This window comes from Arachis hypogaea, chromosome 18 (genome assembly GCF_003086295.3).
Source record: "Arachis hypogaea cultivar Tifrunner chromosome 18, arahy.Tifrunner.gnm2.J5K5, whole genome shotgun sequence".
Taxonomy (NCBI): Eukaryota; Viridiplantae; Streptophyta; class Magnoliopsida; order Fabales; family Fabaceae; genus Arachis; species Arachis hypogaea.
This window is the reverse complement of record NC_092053.1, coordinates 112,469,182-112,487,952: the sequence shown is the minus strand read 5'-3', so window position 1 is coordinate 112,487,952 and position 18,771 is coordinate 112,469,182. Positions and strand designations below refer to the sequence as shown.

Sequence of the window (18,771 nt, the reverse complement as noted above, 5' to 3'; positions counted from 1 at the left end):
TCTAAATAAGGGGAACACTAACAAAGATGATAAAGCTCGGGATGCTAAGAAACTCTTTCCGCTCACAGCTCGATATGACTCTTACATGCAGTTCAAAGCTAAGCGAGAAGAAATTATTAAGAAAAATTTAAATGGCAAGCTTATCAAACCTCTGCAGAAGGCAGGTACTTATCAAGATATGAAAAATGTAGACAAGACAAGATATTGTGCTTTTTATCGGAAACATGGTCATACTGCTGATGAATGTGTGGTGGCCAAGGATTTACTGGAGCGACTAGCTCGATAAGATCATTTGGATAGGTAGATTTGATGGTCACATTTAAAAGAGAACAAAATATTCTACCAATCATTCCTCTGCAAGACAACATTCAAAAGATAAAAGTAAAAATATCATTAATAACCTACTTAACCACAAGGTGTCAATAATTGTATCTCTAGAGGATTTACTAGTGGCGGCATCACTAATTCTACACGCAAGCGTACATACTGAGCTGTTTTCTATGGAAGGAGCAGGTAGCTCTGTATAACCTCAGCCTAATAATCTAAAAATGGTATTTTACCCACCTGACTATAGAACCACAACCACAACCACAAATTTGGATGATCCGACGGTCATTTCCATATAACTAGGGGATTTGATTGTATGCAAAGTCCTTCTAGATTTCAGGAGCAGTATCAACGTCCTTTTTTATTCCACATTTTAAAAAGGTGAGTTTTATGGTGCTTTTGTTATAGTGCCTAAATTGCCTAACTTTTCTTTTAAAGTAAAAAATAAAATGTTTAAAATAAAAAGTAAATCATATAAAATTTATTAAATATTATTTATTTACCTTTTTTAGTAACTTAGGTAACGTTTGTTTTTAGAGACAAGACAGAGACATGGACAGTACATGTTTAAAATGTGTTTGGAAGCAGAGATATGGACACGGAACACATTGTCTCCGAGACAGTTTCTTATATTTTTGTGTCCACTCTTTTACGAAGGACAATGATGGACACGAAATTTGAAAGAGTGGACACGGACTTTTTTATAAATTTTGTTTTCCTTTTTGTCCATAGATATTTTTTATTATTCCGCTATTATCCCTTCTTATTTTTTCTATAATTAGTCTTGAAATTTTCTTTTAAAACTGGTTTTTTATTTAAAATTAATCTGCCTTATTAACCTAAACAAAATTTTTTATTAATCAAACTCAGATCTATTTTTTATTAATCTTAACCATATGTATTCTACATATTAATAATAAATTTAAAAATAAAATAAATATATTTATAATTTTTATTTTAATATAAATCCTATTATATATTTTTTTATTAAAATTGTTGGTCTCTTCAAACATTTTTTCAAGTTTTGTATGTACTCTTACGTACTCTCATTCTCCATTAAATTAGTTTGTACTTGATGTAGAAAATTTGAAATCATATACTTATTTTAGTCATTTTATATAATATTTTAGTCTTATCCATGTGTATCCAAACATAATACTGGACATTACATTAGTGTCTTGTACATCGTATCCAAACACAATACACAAACAATAATTTTTAGTGTCTCCGTCCGATTATCTCTGTCTCAGTATCATGTTCTCTGAAAAGTGATAAGTACCATAGCATTCATCTTTTAAAAAATACAACTGAGTGATCACATACTACAACCATCATCCAGTGACTTTGTGGGTGTCTCACGTGAACGTATTCCTGTTTTAAGTTCTGTGTGGTTAAAACCACACAGGTGAGCATCCTTTACTAAAATTTTGGATATCTAATAATATCTTGTTGTCAATTACTATAGTCCTTATAATATTATACTTGGTCATTCTTTTCTAAATAATTTTAGTGCTATTATCTTCATAATTCATCTTTATATTAAATTTCGTGTACAGGGGTGACATTATTGCTACTATACATAGTGACCAATTGACCATCAAAATCCAGCGCATATTGATTCAACAAAATTATGTTCCTAAATGTATGGGTAATATTTAATACTTATTTCCAACATTAGTAAATCATTGAAGCCATAGTGAGTCTACATCTTGCATTGATGGCATTTAAAATCTCTCTGCTTCAACACTTTTCTCCATTAGTTACCCTTATTGGGATTGGAACCCATCATCTATAGTTTCATTAACATTAGCTTATGACGCATAACATATTGTACTAAGCATATAGATATACTGTACTATGTGTAATCATATGTTCTATCTTATTTACATGTGAGCATTTTGTGCCAAATAACTCATTTATTTTTCTGTTGTACCATAGATTGCGGGGCACCGGTCAGAAAAGATGCCGGAATCGGTAGCATATCGGCGTGGAAAACCTTCTTCAACTTCACGATCCACACTGTTAATGAAAAAAATAAGACAAAAATTCTCTAATACGTATTTAATGTCACAATTAAAGAAATATGAAGAGTTGGGCTTATAACCTAAGCTTGTCACAGTTGGCAGACATCCATCCGATCTTCTTATTCTCGTTGTCATAAATCACGATCTTATCTTGTAGCGAGATGTCTGTTGAGCAAATTAGAAAAGAAAATGTATTACCATCAAATTTTCAAATGAAAGGGGAAGAAAGATGAGATTGACATCAAATTTTATATTGTTGGTTTTCATTGAGCTTTACCTCCTATGATGTTAAGTTTTTCGAGACCTACTTCAGTGCCATCTAGAATCCCCAAGCATACATTTCCATGTTTCTGTAGAAAAGGACAGAAAGTTAGGCGCATAATTTCTCTTGTTCTCTTCAATAAAGTGGTAGAAATGTTATTCATAGTCTTAGAAGGTGCCAACAGTAATAATTAGATAAGATTCTGGTGGTAGCTGAAACTGCAAATTGTTTGCTTTTTGGAAGCTCAATGATAGGGGCTTGAAATAGCTCTTTACTTCACTTAGGGATTTAAAAGGCTTTGCACCCTTCCAACAAATCGGAAGTGAGTCATCATCAATAGCTCTTTCCAATTTCTGTCTCTTTAAATCATTACTTATCTGTATTTCACGTAAACAAAAGGGGTCATAAGAGGGGATGAAATGTTTTATGTCTACAACACTTATCTTATCTTACCAGATCAACAATGGCTTGATAAGCTTCAGAATTCAAATATGTGTATGAGCTGCCACTATCGAAGATAAGTTCAAGATCCTTAATAGACGTAAGCTTTCCATCGAATAAAAGTTTGGCAGGCCCTGCACTGTAGTGTTTTCTAAAGAAATGGTTGTGTGAGCTTTCTCATTTACAGAAAAAATAAAAGCATCTCTTGAGGAATTAAATAATATATACGAACTTCAACAAAAACTTACTCCAAGGAACTAGGAAACATGGGTATCCAAACAACTCCGGACGAGGGAATGAGATCATCTCCAAAGAATAGAAACCCTCCTCCTTTCACACTTAAGCAGTGACCAACCACATCTCGAATCAAACCGAGAGCATGAAGTTGGGACAAAAAGCTTACAATGCCCCTGCCAAGGCCAAGGACTCCTGCTGTGGATGGCGGAGAGTTGAGACCAAAATACTTCTGATGATATCCACACCTACCCAAACAAAAGAAAAAGAAACTCTAAATAAATTCAGGAAGGCAAATAACAATTCTGCTGCAGTATCATTCACCAATAGTACTCTTATTTGATATTGCTATCATTTCATAATTGACAATGATCAAAGTGGTAAAACCAATGATAGTAGAGTACTTTTGTAGCTGAATCAACACGAACTCAAATACTAAATCTATATTTGGTAGTTAGGAAAGGACACGAAAACGTATTTGGTGTTGCAGGTAACACAAAATAACGCATTAAGACTCTCAAGACACAAATTTCTCTCATTTTCTGTCCTTCTAAATTGTCTATCTTTGTATCCCTATCTACCATAATGATTGTGCAACCAATATCACACATAAGGATAGAAAGAAAACACTCACCCAAAGCCTATCCTTGGGCGTACCACAGAGCCATTGGTGTACAGCAAGGTAATCTGATCTCGGACTAACACACCCAGCGAAGACCCTTGGTCAGCATACTCAACCTCATAGTCGCATTGGTCTGACGGGGCAGCACATTGATACTCATTTGATAAGTGAATTCCAGCACACAACTCTTCACCACATTGCACAAGGTTGTTTTTGGGCTTATATAATTGATCTGGTGGCTACAAAAGGCCGAAAGACAAGATAGATACCAGATGAAAAGCTTGGAATGACTAAACGGTTGCTATTAATATTTCATAATGGGACCTATGTTTACCTTGGTGCAACCTTGACATGGTGCATCACACTGAACCCAAGTTAGATCACTACCAGAGTCAATGTCAAAATCGTATAGTTTGGGGGGATTGCCAATGCTTAGGGACACTGTATAATGCCTGTAAAAAGAGGAACATTAAAAAAAATTTGCTAAGTAGTATAATTTAAACCTGATATTGAAAAAAGTTCACTTTAGAAAGTCAACAGATATATTGACGAATCAATCTGAAATTTCCTAAGCAAAATAAGACACTTATTTCAGAACGCATGGGATTGAATAATGTTTCAAAACAATGAGCATAGCTCCCATCAAAAGACAGAAACAGGAAAAACTATCCAAAAAACCAAACCCACAACAAATTTAAAGAAAAATATCATGCTGAAATATAATTTGGAGAAGAATCAACAATAAAAAAAAAGTTTTATTTTCCTTGAAGATAAGGATGAAAGCTTGGGGACATTAAAAAGGAATCCAAGAAATAATAGGAGACATACCCAAGAGGGTAGACATTCCCTTCAACCTGGAAAACAGCTGAAGAAGCATCAGAAGTTTTGGGATTTCGATTCTTGTGGTTTTGGGGTTGACTGACTGCTGAGAAAGTGAGTGGAAAAAGGACAGAAAATAACAGAAAAAGCATAATCGTGTGCAAAGCTACTATTCCCCAGTTTTTGACACTCATTTTTGGAAACGAAAGGAATTGCTTGCCGCTGAAGAATAGAAAAGAGAAGAAGACCGCAAGAAGTTTGAACTTTGAAGGTAAGGTTTTTAATTTCAATGAAGTAAGCGATGGACCTTGGAAATTGTGATTTGATTAAGAAAGGAAGGGAACGCAAAAAAATGGCCAAAAAACAAAAAACACTGAAACAGAGGTATACTACTAGCGTGTCTTATTTGTCTTTTATTACGTTGCTAAGTATGGTGGCGTGTCCTTCATACATGGTAACGTTTTTTTATTAGCTAAAAATATGAAAAAAAATTAGTGGAAAACTCCAAACTTCACAACATAGGAGTAGACTCTTTTGAAGTGCAAAGATAAAGAAAAAAAAAAAAAGAGTAAATCTAAATCTAAATAAGAATAAAGTGAAAATTGACATTAAAAAATAAAAATAATAGATAAAGTAAGTATTTTTTTTCTTTTTTTCAACTGTACTATTCTTTTTAAAAGGTACTCCTATTTTTAAAACTAAATTCAACCGTACTCTTATCTTATATATTTTATTTATTTTGTACTTGTATCTTATATTTACTTTTTAATATTAATATAGTTTATTTTTATATTTAAAAATATTAATTTAAAATATTTTTTATTTTAAATAGTCTCTTTCACATTATTTTTTTAAATACCATAATCATTTTTTAACTAAATAAAAAATTATTTATTATAAAAATAATTTATTTAATAAATAATTAATCAATAAAATAGCAATACATAAAAATTAAAAGAATAAAATAACTTTAGAAAAATACTAATGAAAAAGTTGGCTTTTATCTTTCTAAATTTTTCTTTTAATTTTAACAATTTATTCATTACTTTTTTAATTTTTATTTGTTACAAAAAAATATTTTTAAAGTATAAATTTTAATATTTTTGTTGTATGTTCCTAACTTTTAATATATCTTTAAGTATTTTTGATAAATTTTTTTTATTATATTCGATTTTATATGTATATATTTTGCATCTTTTAATTAAATAAAAATAATTTTTAATAAAAAATTAACAACTAAATTAAGCATTATCTACAGTGCAATGAATTAATAGCCACTTTTTACATGTGTTTATATTTTTGATACCTATGTTAGAGAATTTCATTTAAAAGAGGAAGAAAAAAAAGAAAAGAGTGAAGGACATTCACAGTATTTTCTAATAAAATTAATATATACTTAATAATTTTGTAGTTTTCTTAAACAAATTTTATCTTTTGTAAGTATTAAACTAGTTTTAATTTATTATGGTTAATTTCATCATAGTGCAAATATATTTTTATCATAAATAATATAATATATACTAATTTTATATAGATATTATATTATATATTATTATTAAAAATAATTATTTTTAAATTTATTATTTAAAAATTCATCTACATATATAAATTTAATAAAAAAATTATATAAAAAATTTATATTATCAATATATTAAAATTTGAATTTTAATATATTTAATTTTTAAATTTATTATATAATTTTTTTTAAGTTAGGAATGAAATTTAAATCTAAATTTTTTAAAAAAATATATCATTTAAATTATAGTTTGTTGGCTAAAAATGTCAGCTTTTTATATAGACAACTATGTTAATTTCTAATGCAAAAAATCTGACTTCAACACAATTTTTTTAGTAAAATCAGATGTTAGGGACTCATGTAATGATTAAATTTATTAGAGATTAAAATTAGGAATTGATTTAGTTAATTAGTATAAATATATATAAATTATCATCGGAACTGGCAGAGAATAGTGAAGGAAGCTGAAATTTGTGAAAGCACCCCCAACTGCCAAAAACACGCAACAAAAACCTCTGAACCCGTTTCAAATGGGTCCTTCTTTCTTCTGTCTTTAGGTTTTCCTTTTTCTCCCGAAAATCAAAATCCAAAATCGAACGTTGTCTTTTCTCTCTCATTTCATTTCCCCAATATTATCCTAACTCCTCTCTCTCTCTTATTTTATCTGTATTGGTGTATTTTTTAAGAAGATAATTAAATAAAGGATTTGCAAAGATAGAGAAAGGATGATTGCATTTTTTTAACGGGGGAGTGAGGAGCGGGAAGAGGGTTTGCTATGCTTTCCTGAGTATCAATTATGATACTTAACTAGCAATGAAAATTTAATTTGAACCAATTTGAGAGGAAATACGTAGATTTTATCTGCGTTGGTCCTTTAAAGTAATAAATCTAAATCGAATTTGGGACCTAACAATGGACTTGGTTGATCTTACTTACATTAAAATCTTGTTAAGCCCAAATATATCTTGGATTAATAGTTTGAGTCATTGTTATAACAAATACTATAATATTTAATATTATAACACTTAGTATATATAAAAATTGAATATATTTACAAGAATTTTTAATTCAAATTAAAAAATTTTAATAATCTTTTATTTTTAATTTTAAATATTATTTACTAATGTAATGAAAAAATAAAAATAATAATAATCACTCACAAAATTAAAATAGATAATCCTAATATATACATGACACTACATATATCAACGGTTATTATATATGATAAATATTTTTTTTTATTTTGTAATGACTATTTATATAATTTATTGCACAATTTTTCTCATCTTAATATTTAATGAATTTAAGATACAAGATATTATTTAACATATTAAATAAGTAAATCATCTAGGACAATAGTATAAATACCTACTTACTTATTAGTAGTGAAAAATATATAAATAGTATAAAAACAATAATAAAGGTTATTAAGTTAATTACATAATTAGTCACAAAAAAAAGTTAATTACATAATTAAAGAATCTTGAATAATTTATTAAATAATAATAAAAAATAAGATCACTATTTTCTCATATTACAAAATTTATAAAAAAAATTGGACAATAAATCAATCTTCAATAGATTATATATTAGTGATGTCAAAAAAATAAATAATTAATACATTAGATATTATTATAGTTTAATTACTCTGTTGGTCTCTATAGTTTCACAAAATTTTCAATTAGGTCTCTATATTTTTTTTAATTGTGTCTCTACACCAATTTTTTTTCAATTAGCTCCTTTTTAATAGTAATTGGCTTAATTGTATAGGGACCTAACTAAAAAAATTTGGTACAGGGACTCAAATAAAAAGATAGGGAAAATTTGGTACAAGAACTCAATTAAAAGGAAAAAAGTATAGGGACCTAATTGAAAATTTTGCGACATTATAGAGACCAATAGAGTAATTAAACCTATTATTATTTATGTACTAATATAATATCTATTATCAATTATTACGTTTATGATTAATTTTTAACACAATTTTTGATAACTAAAATTTAAATGATTGAAATTATTAAATGTTAAATATTTTGCACCTAATTAATTTTATTTTTGTTATTAAAATTAGAAAATGATATGTTGTTAATCAATTCTGAATTTAAATTTAAATTTGAGTACAAAAATAAAAAAATAATTTAAATTTTATCTCGCTAACCAGAATTAATTTCAAGATAAGAAATTACTTTGTATATCAAATTGTAGGATAGTGTGGTCATTTGTTATTCTTTAAAGATAAACATTGTCAAACAAAATGGTGTAAGAAATTAGAAAGAAATATATTTATCAGTTTAAAAAATACTAATTTATTTTTCAATAGAATAATTTATATATTGAATAACAAGAGTTGTTATTGGTTTCTCTTTATACTAACTAATAATCGATAATAGATATTATATTAGTACATAAATAATAATAGGTTTAATTACTCTATTGGTCCCTATAGTTTTGCGAAATTTTTAATTAGGTTCCTATACTTTTTTTCCTTTTAATTGGGTCTCTGCACCAATTTTTTTTTTCAAATAGGTCATTCTTAACAGTAATTTGTTTAATTGTATAGTGATCCAATTAAAAAAAAATGGTGCAAAGACCCAAATAAAAGGAAAAAAAAGTATAGAGACTCAATCAAAAATAAAATTTGGTACAAGAACTCAATTAAAAGGAAAAAAACTATAAAGACATAGCTAATTGAAAATTTTGCGAAACTATAGGGACCAATAGAGTAATTAAACCTTACTACTAATAAGAAATTAATCTATTTTGAAGACAACTACATTTTTTTCTACGAATTTTTTAACTCGACAGGCCAAAAACTAATCTACAACATATTAATACTCTATTTATTAAGGGTTTGTCGCTAACTAATATATTGTTATACACATAATGCGAGATTCGAACTTCAAATACTTACTTAAGCAGACAAATAAAATGACTATTCAACCAATTTAAATTGGTTAAGACAAATACTAATTATTTTTTAATATTTTTAAATTATAAAATATTTATAATAATAATTACTATATATATTTTTTGTTTAATTTTTAAATAAAAAATTATATAATTTTATATATTATCCGTGTAAGACACGGGAGCATAGAGTTAAACCCCAAAATAGTCCCTGACATTGGCGTCAAGCACTAAAATCGTCCCTGAGATTTCAATTGCACCAATTACGTCCCTGAGATTGAAAAAAATGCACCATATTAGTCTCTAACCTATTTTTCATTAATGACGTGATGACATGGCATGATGACGTGGACTATAAGGGACACGTGTCACTTCATTATTTGGCCACGTGTAATGATATGATGATGTGGTGACCAATGACACGTGGCATGCTAACGTGGATGGTTGTGCCACGTGTCACAATGTTATTTGGCCACGTGTTCGTTTGTGCCACGTGTCGCAACAGTATTCGTCCATTATGTCATCGTTGTATATGCACCAAATTAGTCCCTCACTTTGCATTAAGTGACTCATTTTAGTCCTTGAAATTGAATGTCGTGTACCAAACTAGTCCATTCACCAATTTTTTCTTATTTTTTTAAAATTTAAAATTTTAATATCTTGGATACACTAATTTCAATTCTATTTTTTCATATATCGTTTAAATACAAGTGCTTTCATAAAAATTTTTAAGATTTTACTTTTTAGTTTTAATTATATAATTTTTTTAATAATTTAACATTGGTAAATTTTGTAATATATAAGTATGTTATTATAAAAAATAATTATATGATTGATTAGACACATTTTTTTCATAAAAAAAATACGTATTTTTAACAATAAATTAATAATTAAAATAAATGAGTTAGATTGAAGGCACTTCAAGCACCCTCACTACCATCTTTGACCTCTGCAGTCTAGACGAAAGAGGTCGGAGATGGTAATAAGAGAAGTTTGAAATGTCTTCACGTCAACTCCAAGACGGCGGTTATTAGGGGTATCCGTAAGAAAAAAAATATTTTATAAAAGTACTGAAAGAGGTTGGAGATGGTAGTGAAGGTGCTTGAAAAGCCTTCACGTCAACTCTAAGTCGGCGGTTAGAGTATTCGCAAGAGAAAAAATATTTTATAAAAACACTTTTATTTGAAGAACATGTGAAAAAATAGAATTGAAATTAATACATTCAAAAATATTGTGAATTTTGAATTTATAGAAAAAAATGAGAAAAAACTGGTGAAGAGATTAGTTTGGTGCACCACATTCAATTTCAAGGACTAAAATGAGTCACTTAATGCAAAGTGAGGGACTAATTTGATGCATATACAATGATGACATAATGGATGACACGTGGACGAATACTGTTGCGACACGTGGCTCAAACGGACACGTTGCCAAATAACATTGTGACACGTGGCACAACCATCCACTTCAGCATGTCACGTGTCACTGGGCACCACATCATCATACCGGTACACGTGGCCAAATCATGAAATGACACGTATCACTTACAGTCCACGTCATCATGCCATGTCATAATGTCGTTAATAAAAAATAAGTTAGGAACTAATATGGTGTACTTTTTTCAATCTCAAAGACATAATTAGTGTAATTAAAATTTCAGGGACAATTTTAGTGCACGACGCCAATCTCAGAGACCATTTTGGAGTTTAACTCCGAAAACATACACTAGTTTTTCTAATAAAATCAGATGTTAGGGACTCATGTAATGATTAAATTTATTAGAGATTAAAATTAGGAGATGATTTAGTTAATTAGTACAAATATATATAAATTATCATCGGAACTGGCAGAGAATAGTGAAGGAAGCTAGAATTTGTGAAAGCATCTCCAACCGCCAAAAACACGAAACAAAAACCTCTGAACCCGTTTCAAATGGGTCCTCCTCCTCTCTTCTGTCTTTAGGTTTTCCTTTCTCTCCCGAAAATCAAAATCCAAAATCGAACGTTGTCTTTTCTCTCTCATTCTCTCTCATTTCATTTCTCCAATATTATCCTGACTCCTCTCTCCCTCCATAACCATGTCCACAAGGTTAGTTTCAATCCCTAAATTATTATTATTGTTTGTTGTTAGTTTACCTGTTTGTTCGATTGCACTATTTTGGTTCCTGTCTTTCTGATCCCATCCCATGATCCATCGATTCACCAAACAGGCCTTTCAATTTATGCTTTCTCTCTTTCTATTTCGTAAATTTTGTTACCTATTTTTTTTTGTGTGATTTGGTTGGTGATGTGATAATTGGGGCTGCAGAAACTGGGCAGAGAAAGAAGGAGGGTTTTTGTTTTGAGTCGTTCTTGTTTGGTTAGTGATAGATTATATCGTGACTAGCGACATGGAAATTGATTGTGGATGGGTAACGTACTTGCCATTCTTTAAAATTGATTCGAACAAAGTCTTGCAAGATTCACTAAGCTGGGACCCGGATTATTATAGTATAATATAGCATATGAGGGTGAATCTTGAACTTAGGTTTACGATTTTTTAATGCTAACGAGATTTATGTGAAGTGAAAATGCTTAAGAATTTCTAACCCTGAGGGTTTTGGTTTGTATGATGATGTCCTGTGCTTGTATTTTGTTACCATTTTCCTATGTGTTGTTTATGGGCTTTCTTGGTTTCTTGTTTGTTTGTTTGTTAATTCATATATATTTTTTTAATTAAAAAACTCTAATAATTGTGTTAGGATTTGCAAGTTTTATGCCCGAGGAGCATGTTTGAAAGGGGAGCAATGTGATTTTTATCATGAGAGAAAAGATACAGATGTTTCTGGACAGCAGATTTGCACATTCCATCAAAAAGGACTCTGTGCTTATGGTAGTCGATGCAGATATAAGCATGTCAACGTTTCTCAAGCATCATCTTCAGCAAATGGATGCCAATCTGTTGTTTTGGATTCTGCTGCAGCTCATACTATTCAAGGAGCTTCGTCAAGTTGGGTTCCAAAAGCCACAAAGATATCTCCGTCTGACAAGCATGCAAGGCGTTCACTACATAAGCATCAGGACTATCTAGGGAATGGTGATGTTAGTGAATCAAGTACTAGTAGTGCGATACCATCTGAGCATCTTCTTTGTACATTTGCTGCTGCAAACTGCCCTCTAGGAGATAAATGTTCTCGTGTTCATGGAAATCAATGTTTATACTGTAGAAAATATTGCTTGCATCCCACTGATAGAAGGGTAAAAGACAATCATTTGCGGACTTGCGAGAAAAAGGAAAAATACCTACAGAGTTTGAAAGATAGTCAAGAAATAGAATGCAATGTTTGTCTTGAGCGTGTTCTATCGAAACCTAAGCCGGCTGAATGTAAGTTTGGGTTGCTTCCAGAATGCGACCATGCTTTTTGTATATCCTGTATCCGTAACTGGCGTAGTAGTGCCCCAACCTCTGGAATGGACTTTAATAATACTACTAATACAGTGAGAACCTGCCCTGTGTGCCGCAAACTATCATATTTTGTCATTCCAAGTGGTATTTGGTATTCTACAAAGGAAGAGAAACAGGAAATTATTGATAACTACAAGGCAAACTGCAAGTAATTTTTTTTCTCACCTTCTGCTACACACCTGATAATTATTTTTGTGTGCCCGTGTGTGTGATATTTTGTGAAAATATTCGTTACATCACTTATTGCTACTTTATATATATATATATATATTCAAGAAGAATTGCATATAACATACATGATCCAATTTCTGTGAACTTATTTGATATTACCCAGATCATGAATTGTTGACATTTTAACTGACTAATTATTGTCTATTTTCAGGTTAATTGATTGTAAACATTTTAACTTTGGAGATGGAAACTGTCCATTTGGGACCAGTTGTTTCTACAAGGTACTCGAGTTTATCTTGTCTCTTGCTTTCTTTCATGTATTTCCCCTTTGGATTGTTTGATTACCATGACTCTTGGTGATGATAAAGCCATTATTCTTTTAGCAGTAAATTGCTCACTGTGTGTTTCTCCTTGTTCTTTATATGAAAATTTGTCATACGTACAACTTCCTCATTATTATTAAGTCTGATTGTTGCAATTAAATTCATCCATTTTGCCATGCATATGTTGCATCTTCTCTCTTAAAGCATTAGGTCATAATGATAGTAATGGTTCAGAAAATTAGAAAAGAAAGTAACATCAATTTCAAACTAATTTGAAGACAATATCTAAAGCCCCTACTCATTCAATCTGAATTCTTGATCACTTTCCCGTTAATTTGTATACCAACTAATTCAGAACTAATCTAAGGCTCATTTCCATGGCTGGTTCCCATCAAATATATGAATTTGATTATTTAATGGTCATATTTGGAGTGAGTACTAATCAGGATTACAAAATACTAAATTATCTATTTGTCTTATCTATGATCGTTTTCATTATCTAATTGATTTAGTCCTGGAAATCTGTTTCCTCTTCCTTTCTTGGGTGTTTACATTTTGATTGTGGGCTGGTTCAAATTTCCATAATCTTTTTTTGTTTTAAAAAAGAAAGAATCAAAATATTATAATTAACCAATACTCCTTAAGTAAATAGCTGCATCCAGAGGTGCATTATACAAGTTTGGCAGGTTTTTTTGGATATATTTTTTAAAAAATTAGAGGGTCTTTTGGTCATTTTAGTAACCCTAAACCTAACATTTATAAGACAGCCTTCTCTAGCTCTCGTATTCTACCTCTTCATGCTCTCTCTACTCTATGTCGTTCACTCTCCCTGTCTACTGCTGGAGGAAGATGAAGTCTTGCGATGCAACAGCATTACTGCCAACAGCATCACCCTATTCTGCAGGGGAAGACCACAATGACAAAGTAATAGAATGCAACGGCACAGAGGCATGGGACATTGACAACGATGGTGCTTCTCTAAGCTGCATCATTTTTTTCTTTATATTCTAAACCCCCAAGTTTTTGTTGTTCCATTGTAATCCTTTTCTTTTTCCCTATTATCACCCGTCAAATTTTTTTATTCTCATCGTCTATTCTAAACCCTCAATTTGCTTCTGCTGCTGCGTAGTTAAGATTAATATTATTATTATTTATGTCAACTTGATATTAGTTTTAATCTTTAATATTGATTATTATAATATGGATAAATAGTTTCATATTATTATTGATAAAGTATCACTAGTTAGTAGTTTAGATATAAACTTTTCTTTATCTTTTTAGTAGTTTTATTTATATTTTATATATTATTTTTCCACCATTTGCCGCAATGCCATTAGTTATAACCTCATGGCAGTTTTTTACCCTTCCACCATGAGCTGCCATCTGCCATCAAAAACTGTGCATGGATATGATGAAAATTTAGTTATCAACATGTATTCGCGAAATCAACTATTTGAAATATTTATTCTTTGAATTAGTCTTGGAAACTTGTTTTCTTTGCCTCCGTTTTTAGGTCTTTGAGTGCAGGCTGATTCAAATTTCTCTTCCTTTGTGTTTAAATCAGAACTCAATGTTTTACCAATGCTTCTTTTACAGTAAATGTCAGAGAATGTTAGATTTCTTTAAAGTACATAGCATCTTATTCTTAAGAGAAGATTCCGTTCATGGGGAAAATTATGTATGATGTGGTGAGAGGATGATATAGGTCAAGAAAATTCATTTTGGTATTTGTTTCAGCTATGAGTGCTAAAAACTGTATGGTTTGGTTTACAATAGTAAAACGAAAACTGGTGCTGTTAGGGACTTTGATATTATGGGGTGCTCGAAGTCCCAAGTCGAGTAATATGGGATGCTTGATGATGTATTTAAAAAGAGTAGTTCTTCGCCCTTAATAGCTAGCTTCTAAGGTTTGGTTTTCCACTTTTCTTCTTAGGCACTTAACAATAGTATCAGAGCCTGGTTGTTGGTGGCATGGAAAGGGTTACGAATAGGCTGAATTAAAGTAAACACCAAATATTGATAGACGATAACCGCTATTGACGTTGGCTCTCTGAGGCCAGTGTATTGTTATTTGTTGGGGACTTGGGCATTATGGGGTCAAAGTCACACATTGAGTAATATGGGATGTTTGATGTTGTATTGAAGAAGAGTGGTTCTCCCCCCAATCTATTTTTTGGTTTTGTTCCTTATAAAATTTCTCTTGGTTCTGATCCAGTAGAATTTAAAAGTTGTCTATTTTAGTCTCCACCATTAATTTTCACTAAGTATTGACGTGGCAGATTAAATGCTGATGTGGCACATCTTGCCTTGTCAACATTTTAGTTTGTACCTGATGTAACAAATTTTTTAGGACCAAAACCAAAACCTATTTTTTATAGGGATTAAAATAAAACGAATATTTTATAAAGACAATGACGGTTGCTTTTACAGTATATTTTCCTTAACCGAATCAAGACATATACACAAATTTTGTTATATATAAGTTGTTCTCTCTCTCCCCTTTTTTAAATTTTTATTTTAGCTATATAGTTATTTTTACAATTTTACTTGTACCTGTAATATGTTGGGACACCTAAAATGATACTTCATTTGGTGGGGTATGTATTTGTTGTGTTACTGAAATTAGTTGAGCGTTCATAGAAACTGAACAGCAATGGATGATGAGCCATGGAAAAATAATTAGCAGTGTTTTGGAAACAAGCCAGGTTAGGATTTGTAGGTTGCTACTGTCATTCCAGTGGTTCAATTTGGTCTTCAGAAATAAAGGATTACTTGAAGTTGATTCTGTTTGTGATTCCCCTCATTTGAAATAATGACATTTATGACTTTTGAGGCTTGAGTTTGGTTGTGTTCATCTTTCTTGTATCTATGTTCCCTTTGATTACTCCTTTAATGTGTTCAATATCTGTTATTTTCAGCACACTGTGAAACCTGGTTCATACACATGGATTCATAAGAGGCCACCACCTAGACGAAGACCGAACAATCTTGATATGTATGATGTATTGGATATGCTGGGTGATGTTGATTTATCAGGTGGAGAATTATATTCCATCATGAGGGACAATGACATGTTTGATGAGATGGATCCCTATGAAATGATGGCTATCTCAGACATGCTGGTCACTGGACCAGGTCCTTGCCCTTTTGATTCCGAGGAAGATGATGACGTGGATTTCATTCGGATGACTTCCTTGGCTGAAGCATTGGCTTCTGGTGTCGATGACTTTGGCCCGGATGATTTTAGAAATGATGCATTGGATCCAATGGAGGCAGCATTATTTTCAATGATGATGCATTCTAATATTGAAGAAGACGAGGAAGACAGTGATGATGAAATTTATTAGTTATATAAAAAGCCCATACTTTTAACCTTGTTTTCTTGAAGTAGTGTTGCCTTTGCGGTGTTTTATTTTGGAAAACATTGGGCAGTAACTTCATGATCCTTACTTTAGTTTGGTGATGCTATTGCGGGTGTCTATAACTGGTATTCAGATTGGTTTGACATTTTGTATATTTATAATATCATGTTATTTGAAGGTGTTTTGGCTTGAGGATTTTGCTTGGTCTTGGCACAAATTGCCCGTCGAGTTTTGGCTTGTAATTCTTACGTTAAGTAAGCTATTCTACAAATGCTTGTAAGTTTATATTTGATGGGGATTATCTTGACGTCTCATAAGTTGCTTCTAAGTTCTACTATCTACCTGACAGTTCTCTTTTTCATGATTTATGGTCTCGTTTGGAAGTGCTATATAACATTTACAACTCAGTACTTTTTTTCAAATAATGAAGTGTTATTTATTTCATTGCTAAACGGTTCCTGTGAAATCAAACTTGGGATATAATGAAAGGGGATTGTATGTAATTATAGACCAACTAAATTATAGTAATATATAAAATTATAACTAAACACACAAAAGCATAAATATATTCTAATGTAAATTTCAAAAATACACAAATAATTAGAAGTATGGACCAGCTAAAGTCACATAATCCCATGTAAGTATACAAATAAGTTGTACAACAATAAAATTAAGTAAACTATCAACCCAATTAACAATTAATTCAATTAATCATCACAACGTTAACTATTATAATTTTAGTGAATTTACAACAAGCAGCAGCTAAATCCAACCATAGGTAACTTCAATAACTAATTAACTATTAAAAGTCTAAAGTCTAAACACACACAACAATAACTTAAAAAAAACCACAATAAATGGGCAAGAGAGGGATCAGAAATGTGTCCAAAGATGACAGTTAGAAGGTGGAATGTAGGAGGAGATGACAAGGCAAACTCAATGGGAGAAGCAGCTAAAGATGAGGAAGAGTATTAGGTTCAGTTCATACTTAGCTGGATTTTTTTTTTTAATTTGAATTAATTGGAAAACCAGTTGATTTACGACTTAGTTCAACTCATGAATTTTTTACCTATTTTTTGGTTTGCCACCTATTTTGGAACGAATTGTTTTGTTTAAGAACGAAACCAACTTGACCTACGTTTCTTGGTTCAACCAGTTGAATCTGCTGGTTTCGTTCAATTTTCAAAATTATAGCTTACCTATTTCTTACCTTTAATTGATTGATGATTTTTTTTTTAAATGTAGATATTGACCATTTCTATAGATCATTGTTTTTATATATAGTGGGAGAGATATAAAATATATATTGTGTTTGTATGTCTCTCCTATTGTGATAAGGACGAGGAATGAGTTGAATGTCCATTAATATTTGGGTGACTCAGTTTTTCGATGAAAGAAGGTTTAAATTTTTTTTTAGGTGAAAACTCAGGTGCAGTCGATTTCACGTGAAGTTGATAGTTGAGAGCCGTTAGATGGTTTGACTAATTTGACTAAATTTTCATCTAACGACTCTCAACTATCAACTTCACGTGAAGTCGACTGCACCTGAGTTTCTACCTTTTTTTTAATAAAGTTTGAAAAATTAAAGCTTAATGTGTGTATAAATAGAGGCTTAAGCGGCTTACGCTTAAGTCTCTGACAATAAACACAACAATACGAATATAAAACAATTCTTTTTTTTTCTCTCTTCATATACTTATGCTGCAACATATACAATATTAATATATGAATTATTTTTATTAAAGTGGGATAATAATATTAGTGAATACTAATATTAGAGTGTTTTATTTATATTTTTTTATTTTTATTTTATTACCTCTCTCTTATTTATTTATTTTACAATACGTTATCAACACGAGGCTCTGATCAAAATTTAGAAAGACTCAGGTAATAAATTTTTATTATGTCAAAACTCTCTCATCTTAAATTTAATGCTCTTGATATATCTGGAAACAATTACTTATCATGGATATTAGATGCCGAAATTTATCTTGATTCAATAGATCTTGGAGATACCATTAATGCTGAAAATAATATATCCCAGAATGATAAAGTCAAAGTCATGATCTTCCTTCGTCGTCATCTTGATGAAAGATTAAAAAATGAATATCTCACACTAAAAGATCCTGCAGATTTGTGGAAGAACTTTGAAGAAAGATATAATCATCAAAAGACAGTGATACTTTCTCAAGTCGATATGAGTGGACACACTTGTGTCTACAGGATTTTAAATCCATAAATGAATATAATTCAACAATGTTTCGAATTACCTCACGAATGAAATTATGTGGGAAAAAGAAAACTGATAATGACATGTTA

The 18,771-nt window shown here is 30.7% G+C and overlaps 2 protein-coding genes across 3 annotated transcripts; one reads left to right on the top strand and one right to left on the bottom strand.

Annotated features, from left to right (window-relative positions):
* Nucleotides 1–1,970: 1,970 nt before the first annotated feature.
* On the bottom strand, nucleotides 1,971–5,236 carry LOC112772736 (aspartic proteinase Asp1). 2 transcript variants are annotated; one of them, XM_025817735.3, is made up of 9 exons: nucleotides 4,739–5,236; nucleotides 4,245–4,362; nucleotides 3,923–4,149; nucleotides 3,303–3,536; nucleotides 3,067–3,205; nucleotides 2,796–2,990; nucleotides 2,629–2,701; nucleotides 2,432–2,516; nucleotides 1,971–2,346 (listed from the first exon to the last, which is right to left on the bottom strand). In XM_025817735.3, exons 1-9 carry the CDS (start codon nucleotides 4,921–4,923, stop codon nucleotides 2,244–2,246), a joined length of 1,359 nt encoding a protein of 452 aa, XP_025673520.1. In that variant the 5' UTR covers nucleotides 4,924–5,236; the 3' UTR covers nucleotides 1,971–2,243. The 2 variants fall into 2 exon arrangements, with proteins under 2 accessions (XP_025673520.1, XP_025673521.1); XM_025817736.2 differs by having other exon boundaries at nucleotides 2,889–2,990.
* Nucleotides 5,237–10,923: 5,687 nt separating this feature from the next.
* Nucleotides 10,924–16,769, top strand: LOC112772735 (E3 ubiquitin-protein ligase makorin). The gene is made up of 4 exons (XM_025817734.3): nucleotides 10,924–11,240; nucleotides 11,893–12,744; nucleotides 12,979–13,048; nucleotides 16,009–16,769. Exons 1-4 carry the CDS (start codon nucleotides 11,230–11,232, stop codon nucleotides 16,435–16,437), a joined length of 1,362 nt encoding a protein of 453 aa, XP_025673519.1. The 5' UTR covers nucleotides 10,924–11,229; the 3' UTR covers nucleotides 16,438–16,769.
* The last annotated feature ends 2,002 nt before the right edge of the window (nucleotides 16,770–18,771 follow it).